The sequence below is a fragment of the Corylus avellana genome, chromosome ca6, assembly GCF_901000735.1.
Source record: "Corylus avellana chromosome ca6, CavTom2PMs-1.0".
NCBI classification, from domain to species: domain Eukaryota; kingdom Viridiplantae; phylum Streptophyta; class Magnoliopsida; order Fagales; family Betulaceae; genus Corylus; species Corylus avellana.
In genome coordinates, this window is record NC_081546.1 from 9,379,969 (window position 1) to 9,391,198 (window position 11,230).

General features: G+C 36.2%; 1 protein-coding gene across 1 annotated transcript; it reads left to right on the forward strand.

Annotated features, from left to right (window-relative positions):
* The first annotated feature begins 327 nt into the window (after positions 1-327).
* LOC132185774 (uncharacterized) lies at positions 328-950 on the forward strand. The gene has a single exon (XM_059599558.1). The coding sequence runs from the start codon at positions 349-351 to the stop codon at positions 829-831; it is 483 nt and encodes a 160-aa protein (XP_059455541.1). The 5' UTR covers positions 328-348; the 3' UTR covers positions 832-950.
* Positions 951-11,230: the final 10,280 nt, after the last annotated feature.

Genomic DNA, 11,230 nt, shown 5'->3' on the forward strand with positions numbered 1-11,230 from the left:
TTCTAGTCTGACTTCCCGGATTTTCTACGCCGCCCCCACTGAAAGGTTGGGCTTTTCCACACTTGGCCACGTAACCACGCATCCCGTCCACCGACTCAATCAAAAGTGGAGCCCACAAAACCCCTCCCGTCCATCTCAGCCGTACATTTATTCTCGCAGCCAACTTTTCAAACTCGCAACCCGTCAAAAAAGAAGCAATTTTACGAACAACCCAAGAAGCTCACATGAACTCTCAAGGAAGTGCACCTTCCCATTCATTCACCTTTATATATATATATATATATATATATATATATATAACGCACACCAACTGAGGCGCCAGAAAACCTGAGAAAATCAAAGGAGGAAATGGGTCGGCCCAAGGCGGATTTGAAGTGCAAGAAGCACCCAAAGCACCGGCAATCGCCGGGCGTTTGCTCGCTTTGCCTGACGGAAAAACTCTCTCAGCTATCCTCACGACGAAACTCTGAAACCACGGCCGGCTCTTCTTGTTGCTCTTCTTCTGCTTCTTCCTTGTCGTCGTGTTACTCCTCCTCTTCCGCCTCCTCTTCTTGCTCGTCCCCATTGCGTCGTTTTCGCTTTACGAAGGAGGGAAAGACGTCGTCGATATCGTTTTTGTTTAACGGCAAGAGCGTGCTCACCAAGAGCAGGTCGTTGGCTTTCGTTGCAAGAATGAAAAATGGAGATGATGATAATGACGATGATGATTATAAGAAGAAGAAGAAGAAAGTTGGGTTTTGGTCGAAGTTGCTTCATCCAAGAAGTAGCAAGAGGATGGGGGAGACTCTTATGCACTCTAGAACCATGAGAGAGATGGTGATTACTAGCTAATTAATTAAACAGGATCTTCAAAATGGAGAGTTTCTTTGTTTCTTTTTTTCATTTCTTTCTTCTTTCTTCTTCTTTCTTCTTGGTAGATGAGATCATAAGAAGTGTATCTATATATTAGGTTAGAGAAGTTTTTCATTTTTCATCTATGTATTGTACTTATGATTCACAATCCACTTTCCTGATGATAATTATCATACAAGGAAATAATTCGTTTTTGATTTGATTCTTCCTTCAATTCATTACTTATCTTGCACGTCTAATTATTTGATTGCTTGTTTTAAAGATTGTTTCATGATTTGCGATTTGAAATCATAAATCCGAATGCCTACAATAAATTAAACAAGCACACAAATTTTCTCCAAACTGATTTAAAAGAAATTTCTTTGAATCTACTTTAATAAGTGACAAGTATCATTCAACATCTTTGAATTTCTCCAAAATTAATGTATATTAAAAAAAAAAATGCAAGAGATAACACCTGACATTTATTAAAATTAGTTGAATAAAATTTCTTTGGTTTGTAGGAAATTTTCATTCCATAAAAAAATATTTGCTTGCACTTGTGAAAAGGCGATCGAGAAACATAGGGGAATGACTTGGCCCTTATAATCTCCATCCAAGAACTTTCCTGGGGTTTACGAGTTCAATGGTCAGTCCACGACCACGGGTTTTTAGGTTAGAATTCTGTGAATTTCCTTGTATTAATTAATTATTAAATTCATCGAAATGACAGCTGCTAATTAAATAACTCTCGGGCCCCAAATTCGTGGCAATTTCCTACCGGTTGGTTGTAAAGTTCAAATCAAATGGATAAGCTGGCTGGCATGAGAAACTTGACAGATGTTTTGACAGCTACAAAAATTCCCCCAATCCAAGTTCTTCTATCCGGATTTCCCCAGGATTTTAAAGTAGTCTGAGCCTGCTGGGTGGTGGTGTGTACATAATAGAAAATTAAGAGAGACGTGTTAAAGTTTATAATTATTGCCTGTTCCCCTGAAGCAACTTATAATAAAAATGGAAAACAAATAAAATATTGAGAAAATTGAGACAAATATTTTTAGGTTATTGGGTATTCGACACCTCCATGAAATTCGATTGGTTACATTATGCTCTTATTTGCTTGATAACTTTTATATTACAAATTAATAACTCATATTTATAAGAGAATTTGATAGGTAAATATAAGATAAGATGAAAATGATATCTTGGGATAGGTGAAGATAAGAATTAAATAATGATTTTATTACAATCAAACCTATCAATCCTAAGATACACATAATCTCTTTATATGTATGTTTGTATAAAATAAAAACATAGAAGGGTTACATCTAATCTCATGGCATCACAAATATATATATATTTTATGTCGGTGAACCTCTCTAAGGCCGAGCCCTTCGGATCCACCCCTGCAGAATAAACATCGGTCCCGTGCACTGCACCCTCGGAAGTTTCCCTACACAGAATCGCACGGCATAAGTGCATAACAAATACTTTTTTTTTTTCTTTTTTTTTTGTATCGGGAAACCTCTCCGAGGCAAATATAAATAACTAGCAACTCTCCAAGGCAAATATAAATAACTAGCAAAATAGCTTAGAATAATAAAAAAAAATTAAAAAAATAGCAAAATAAATTAAACACGATTCATAGGGTCCAAGAAGAAAGGTACCTTTGAGCGTGAACTATTTTTCCTAACAATCCCCATAAGCCCCAAATAACAAGAAGAGAAATGTTAAGAGTTGAGTCGAACAATGGTGCAATCATAAATGATTAAACCATCTAATTTGTGATGTCAAAACAAATATTATAAACCTAAATGACGTCAAAATAACTATTCAAAAAACTGATTAATTGTTGGTTAGAAGCTATTCAAAGAACCCAAATCATTTAACTTTTTCATTCACATATTCAATCAAAGTCCTAAATCCAATTGAGTTTTTTAATTAGAAGCGAACTAGAATATAGAGAGAAACTAAATGAATTGGGCATTTTAGGTTTTTTATATTGAAGGAGGGGCAAAGTTTTAAAAAAATAAAATTAAAAAAAAAAAAAAAAGAATTAAAAGGGAACACAAATATTATTTTTTTGGGGGGAGCAAAACTATAAAAATAATTAAATTACACACATATATTATTTTGGGGGGACAAAATATCATTTTGAAGGGACAAATTTATAAAATGGGTAGATTTTTAAGGCAATTTAAGAAAATTTGAAAATATTTTGGGGGGACCAACACAAGCCACAGGTCCACCCCTGAATCCTAGAAGGTAAATATTTTAAGGAAGAATGATATAAGGAGGACTAGAGTCCTCCTAAATGTGATGTAGCTTCTAAAATCACCATTAAATTTGAAATGATCATTATTGAATTTTGATCTATTGATAATTTTAAAAGTTACATTACTCTAGTCTTCCTTATATCATTACTTTATTCTAATAGGAACCCTACGGTTCTTCTTGATGTTCTCCTTGTTAAAGCATGTCATGCTCTTGAGGGATCGAGCGTAGGCTCGAACGCAGCACCAAACTTCTCTGGTATTGCGCTCGAGCGCACTCGATCCCTTGAGAGCGTGACATGCTTTAACACTCCTGATTTTATATAGATATTGTTTTTCACCCAAAAAAAAAAAAAAATAAATAAAAACACTTATTCCACAGGTCGCTTATATTTTTTTTAGAAAACAATATCAACGTAGTATCATAATTAAGAACATCAAAAGGAACTATATCATTTTTCATATTTTAATACCAACCATATCATAATTCTAACAAAAAACCGGTTAAGTATTTTGTAAACGTTTTATGTTTAAAAATAAATAAAATAAACTAACAAACAACGCCTCGGGATATGATTTTTGAAAGTGTTGTTACTACTACCATCGGATCAAATAATCGGAAAAAGCCCCAGCAAAATCACATGATAACCGTACGACCATCATTAACACTTGACCATTCTCTTTCCTTGTCTTTCAGTTGTTCTTGGCAACTACCATTAACAAAGAATCAAAAAACATGAACTCGAAGAACATCATTCAAGATCATCATTCTTGCAAAAATTTCCAAAATTAATGACTCCTTAATAATGACGTTTTTTTTGTCCAAAAAACTTCATTATTAAACTAATGACGTTTTTTTTGTCCAAAAAACTTCATTATTAAACTAATGACGTTCAAATAGCGACTTTTCATAAAAAAAACCGACACCGTCAAATTCTTACATGATTTCACTTTGTCTGTCGATCTACAATCATTCTTCCCAAAAATGATTAAATCAAAATTTTCCCATATAAAAAATTAATTAATATATATATATATACCCGTCTATCTTCTATCACTTCTTCTCATGAAAGATGTTATGATTAATTAGTTTATATTGCACCCACCTAAATAATTAGCTATACGACATGATATTTATTCTGAAATCTTCGTTTTCTGCAGTTTTTGTTCTACTTATTGTTCTTGATTGTTGCTTCATTTGGTCTGCTATCTCTCTACTGCATCTTATATATATATATATAATCACACATGTTAAAAGACACGCATCTAATGTTTAGGCAGGCTGCCAATTAATGGCCCAATCAACCCAAACAAGAAGACCAAACTTGTGTTTTGTGTTTTTCTTTTTCTTTTGTTGAATTTTCATTAAAATTATGTCATAGATTTAAAAGCATGAAGCAGATGATGGAGATTGGAGATATTAGTCCCAAGTCTACAAATTAAAGTCTATGAGACGTTGACACGTGGCTTACATTCAATTCTACTAACTTTACCTATACTCTTGTTAATTACTTTTGTCCTTTGCCCTAGTCAACTTTGGTCTTCTAGTTTTAGTCAACATTGCATATCCTCCTCTTTAAGTTTTGTGTGGAAGCTAAAAAGTCATACATCTACAGGCATGTGACTCTTTCAATTCTTTCCAATGAAAAGGAAGAATTGATTTTGTTCCCTTTTGAGTCAACGCGACTCATTAAGCAAAAAAAACGCCTAAATCAACTAAGAAACATAAACCATAACATGATAACATGGTTTCATTCGACAATATTCGGACACACAAAAATATAATATATAGCTAACATTCATGGTTTGTTCTTCCTCTGTTCATCTAATTTAAATTGTTTTTTCTAGTATTTTGGTACATTTTGGGGTTTGCTTTCTTTTTTTTTCTTTTCTTTTTTTCCTTGTAAATATTCGATCAATTAAATTAACCTTGTCAATTTTCCTCCACCAGAAACGGATGGACCGGTATATATATATATGAGGTCAATATTGTTAGAGTATACCATGGAGTTCAAGAATAATAGTAGAAATCTATTTGTATCCAACATGATTCTCCTATAAATAGGAGCATGTCATATTGTAAATATTATATAGAGAAATAAGAGCTTAATGCAGCCTTATGGCTTGATCTTGTGGATGTAGGTCATAGACCGAACCATGTAAATCTCTGTATCACTATCTTATTATTTCCGTATTGTTATTTATTATTATTTCCGCATTAAGAATTCTTTCATGATATCAGAGCAAATAGGCTAACACTAATTGTTAGATCCTGAATTGCAATTTTTTTTTTTTTTTTTATTCATTTTGATTGATTTCACAATCATGAAATCTATATATATTGTTTTTATTTTTGTTAAAAATAATTTTTTTTAAAAAAAGAAAAAAGAAAAAAAGGGTCATATCAAATCTTCAGCAAAAGCAATTCACTTCCTCCAGCCAACTCATCCACGGCCCATCGTTGGCTCCATCTTGGCTTTCTCCAAGGCTACCGGCGAACAAACATTGCCCCTCATAAAAAACAGAAAAGAAGACCACATACAGGTAGCTATCGATGCCTTCATCCGTGGCGACACCGGGCTACCACCCTCCACCCACGGTACAACACCTCTATAGCCATCCCTGGCTGTGAACACCGCATCCAGCCACAGACCCACGAAGCGTAGAGGCGTGACCCCCTGATCCACATTTGTCGGTGCTGATCCTCACCTCCCTCAGCCACCATTACTGTCTTTCGCCGGACTCAGCTTGCCATTACGGCCAGATCCGGCAACCTAACCTCAGTTTCGACTTGGTCCTTCAAGTCACCGCCGCCATCCCTGGCCGTGAAGCCCCTGCTCCCTTCAGCCATATATCACCGCACAACCTTCCTGCGCTATTAATGTCACAACTCCCGTTCTCCAGCCGTCCACCGAAACCCCATCTCAGACGCCCTTCCACAGAGCTGCGCCACCTCTGCAGCGCCCAAATTCATAAAGCACTGCACTGCCAAGCATCATCCCATCCGCCGCCATCGAAGCCGCCTAGTGCCGCTAGAGACTTCACCTCACACTAGGTTTTGTGATTCTTTGAGAAGACAAAGCATGTTTGGTTAGGGATTTACTTTACCCTTATTCTACTATGCAGATATTCCTGTTCTAGGTTAGAAATAGGATATTATGGTTTAAGTCTCAGATTTAGTTCCATTTGGTTATGGGATTAAGATAATCATTATCCCAGTTTATGTAATCTAAGAATAGTATATTATTTTGAGAAAAAAAAAAAAAAGGCCAAGTTGCCCATATTTTTTGCCCTTTGTTGGCACAGTTATTTGGTCTTTTGTTGGTCCTTTGTTGACCTAGACCTACTTTTGGCCCAATTCTCTTGACCTTTGTGGTATTTTTTAAAACTCAGGCTCATTTCAGCCTACAGTTGGCTCATACCGGCCATAGTAGTGGATGCAGGCCACAGTTGCCGAAGTTCAAGTTCAAGAGCAGTCGATGTTTCAAATCCGGGGTCAACTCCACCCAACTACCTCGGCCGCCACCAACTCCAGCAAGTTTTCAATCACCATCACAACCTCCGTTGCCAACCGAAGAACAAACTCAAGTTTTCACAAGTTTACAGCTTGAATTACCTTGAGTTTGATGAAGAATGTTAGAGTATACCATGGAGTTTAAGAATAATAGTCACAGTATAAGACTATTATTGACTTACAGTTGAAGAATATCACTGAGTTTCAGTTGAATAGTTAAAGACTATCACCTAGCTAACCAAGTTAGAGTAAAAATCTATTTGTATCCAACATGATTCTCCTATAAATAGGAGCGTGTTATATTGTAAATATTACCCAGAGAAATAAGAGCTTAAGGCAGCCTTAGGGCTTGATCTTGTGGATGTAGGTTATAGATCGAACCACGTAAATCTCTGTGTCACTATCTTATTATTTTCATATTGTTATTTATTATTATTTCCGCATTATGAATTCTTTCATAGTATCAGAGCAAATAGGCTAACGACAATTGTTAGATCCTAAATTGCAATTTTATTTTATGTTTTTTATTCTTCGTTTCGATTGGTTTCACAATCACGAAATCTACATATATTGTTTTTATTTTTGTTAAAAAAAAAATTAAAAAGGGTCATATCAAATCTTCGGTAGAGCCAATCCACTTCCTCCAGTGACACGGGTGTGTCCAGCAAGAGTCCATTAACAATCTCTCAAACTTCAGTCCAAATAAGTCCACAAGCCCAACAGAATGCCAAGGCCCAAATTAAAGAAATCCTGATGCAGTCTAGAGAGTTCTAGTGAGTTCAAAAACATCATAGCCGTCCATTACTTCATCATTTCGAACACATGCCTAGGTCTAACTTGAAGCTCAGAATCTTATCTTTTCAACTAAAAACGTTTCAGATCATTTGGAGTTGGGAGCCAAAAGTTATGACTGTTTCAAGTGGAGAGGTCAACCTTCTCGGGAATACGCATTAAGGTGGCTGTTTGTCTCCTTGTCAGCTGCCCCATGAATTAATGATTGTTCTATGCCATTATTACTTGTTTAATTTCATTAGATGCTTATCCTATTTTTAGAGGGTTGTTCTAAGCTTATATAATACTTGTGTGTGTAAGTGTAGGGTAGAGTAGAGTATTGTGTTAAAAAACAACTAGCCTTTGGCTTTTGAGAGGAGAGTTCTCCTTGTATCTCTGTATCTCTTTGGTGTGAGCCTTAGAGTGGTGAGTTTTCTAGTTCTGTATCTCTTGTTATAAGCCTTTGGGTGGTAATATTCTATATCCCTTTGGTGTTATCTTTTGGGTGGTGAACTTCTATTTGTCATTTGAATGTGAATTTGTGTACTTGTTTTCCATCTTCTTTTCTATCCGGTATCATCCAGCCAACTCATCAACGGCCCATCGTTGGCTCCATCTTGGCTTTCTCCAAGGCTACAGGCGAACAAACATCGCCCCTCATCAGAAACAGAAAAGAAGACTACAAACAGGTTGCTATCGGCGCCTTCATTTGTGGCAACACCGGGTTGCCCCCTTCCATCTACAGTACAACACCTCTACAGCCATCCTTGGCTGTGAACACTGCGTCCAGCCACAGACCCACGAAGCGTAGAGGTATGACCACCTGATCTTGTCGGCACCAATCCTCACCTCGCTCGGCCACCATTACTGTCTTTCGCCGGACTCAGCTTGCCATTACAGCTAGATCCAGCAACCTAACCTCGGTTCCGTCTTTGTCCTTCAAGCCACCGACGCCATCCTTGGCCGTGAAGCCCCTGCTCCCTTCAGCCATATATCACCGCACAACCTTCCCGCGCTGCCGATGTCACAACTCCCGTTCTCCAGCCATCGCACCTTCCCAACTGTCCACCGAAACCCTGTCTTAGACGCCCTCCCACGGAGCTTCGTCACCTCTGCGACACCCAGATTCATAAAGCACTGCATTGCCAAGCATTATCCCATCCGCCACCTAGAGCCGCTAGGGGCTTCACGTCACGCCTAGTTTTGTGATTCTTTGAGAAGACAAAGCATGTTTGGTTAGGGATTTACTTTACCCTTATTCTATGATGCATATATTCCTATTCTAGGTTAGAAATAGGATATTATGGTTTAAGTCTCAAATTTAGTTCTATTTGGTTATGGGATTAAGATAATCATTATCCCAGTTTATGTAATCTAAGAATAGTATATTATTTCGAGGAAAAAAAAATGGCCAAGGTGCCCATATTTTTTGCCCTATTTGGTTTTTTGTTGGTCCCTTGTTGACCTAGACCTACTTTTGGCCCTTTGTTGGCCCTATTCTCTTGACCTTTGTGGTATTGTTTAAAACCCAAGCTCATTTTAGCCCGCAGTTGGCTCATACCGGCCATAGTAGCCGATGCCAGCCACAGTTGCCGAAGTTCAAGTTCAAGAGTAGCTAATGTTTCAAATCTGGTGCCATCAACTCCACTCAACTACCTCGGCCACCACCAACTCCAACGAGTTTCCAGTCACCATCTCAGCCTCTGTTGTCGACCAAAGAACAAACTCAAGTTTACACCTTGAGTTTGAGGGGAAATGTTAGAGCATACCATGCAGTTCAAGAATAATAGTTACAGTATAAGACTATTATTGACCTACAGTTGAAGAATATCACTGAGTCACACTTGAAGATTATCACTGAGTTTCAGTTGAATAGTTAAAGACTATCACTTAGCTAACCAAGCTATAGTAGAAGTTTATTTGTATCCAACATGATTCTCCTAGCATGTTATATTATAAATATTACCCAGAGAACTAAGAGCTTAATGCAGCCTTAGGACTTGATCACTATCTTATTATTTCCGTATTGTTATTTATTATTATTTCCGCAATATGAATTCTTTCAAATATTTGGAATAACATTTGCAAAAAGGAAGAAATGGTTAAAACAAAACTCCAAAACCTTACCCATTTAGAGTATTTGTTTGGAAGTATTAATTCCCCTTTGGTTGCAATTTCTGGTCTGTTTCGTGTGGATATTTGACTTGTGCCATTAATTCTTACTTGCCATGTTCATAACTCTTGTGGAATGGAATTTGAATGAATGAAAAGATACAAAATGGAATTGATGATAGATTGATAAATACAATGGAAAACCCAATAATTGACGTAAATAAATAACTTGCCTTTTTCTTTTTTTCTTTTTATTGCAAACTCTTCTCTTTTTTTTTTCTTTTTTTTCTTTTTTTACATTAAAAACATCTTTTTTACATTTTTTTTTTATATACAAAAATTCAAAACTCCATTCAACTTTATATTTCATCAATCCTTTCTTTTTTCCTTTCTCCTCTCAAAAAGGTTTTCCAAACCCTAGTTACTGTCGTTTCATTTAATACACACAAGTTTCTCTCAGAGGAAAAAAAACACACACACACACAAAAGTCTCAACTTTTTAGCCTACAGAAAGAAAAAAAAAAAAAAGAAAAAGAAAAATCTCTGAACTCAGAATTTGGGTCCTGAATTTTGAGAACTCATCAATTTGATCCATCGAAGCATTATGATTTACTAAATGGGCCTTCTGGGATTGGGCCATTTTCATTGTTTTTGCCAACTAAGGGTTGGGCCAATCACTTGTTTAAATTAGTTGGCAAACAATTTTTGGAGACGTGACTGATATATAGAATCAGCGGAGCCCGCCCAAATCTTGCTCTGGGCTTGTTAGGAGAGAGATATTTTTGCTCCTAAAAAAAAAAAAAAAAAAAAGGAGAAAAAATGTGATGGTTACATTTTTTTTTTCCTAAGCAAAAACGGCAGAGTAATTGAGACTTGAGTGTGATCATAATAGCACAACTCCATCAGGTGAAACCTAAAATGCTTTACACTAATCAGACATGATGATGCTCATTGTAGGAGTTGAACCCATGCCCTATGATAGAGTTCTACCTGTTTAATTACAATGAATTAGGATCCTTTCCATTTCAAATGAACTGAATAATATCCAGTTAGTTATAGTGGAGGGGTATTTTTGTCTTTTCACTTTTTGAGGAGACAAAAATACCATTCCACTATAATTAACTGGATATTATCCAATTCATTTGAAAATGGAGAGGATCCTAATTCGATTACAATATGGAGTCTATTTATTGTTTATCTTCCAAGTATGAGTCTGAGTCCAATAAGGAGTCTTTTTAGTGTTTTGTGTTTATCTTCGAGTATGAGTTTGAGTCCTAGTCTACGTTATTTAGTCTTTGTGTCCAATATTAATTAGTCTTTCTAGTTCATCTTTATCTTGTATTCATTATATTATCCAACCCTAATTAGATTCAATTGTGGTCTCTCTTATCCGAATGGAGTTATTGTGGTCTCTCCATAAGTGGGGTTCCATCACCTTAATATATATATCTAACTACATAAAATTACTTTGAGACCACTTAACCACCGCTCTTGACGGTTAGTGATTCTTACATGAAGTAGAGGGAGCCTATTTTGAGAGAGAAAGAGACTAATAATAACAGTAAGGATGTTGAGAGAGAAAGAGACTAATAATAACAGTAAGGATGTGAGTGGTGCAAGAGTCCAATTAAGTTGCTTTTTTATTATAATGTTTTTTTATTTTATTTTAATGTTAATGCAGCATGATTGCAATTGAAATTGATTAATAGGGCCGTTTGGTCCCGTAAGA

What these genes read in the sequence shown, in the direction of transcription:
- LOC132185774 (XM_059599558.1), top strand. Translation starts at nt 349, where the DNA reads ATGGGTCGGCCCAAGGCGGATTTGAAGTGCAAGAAGCACCCAAAGCAC.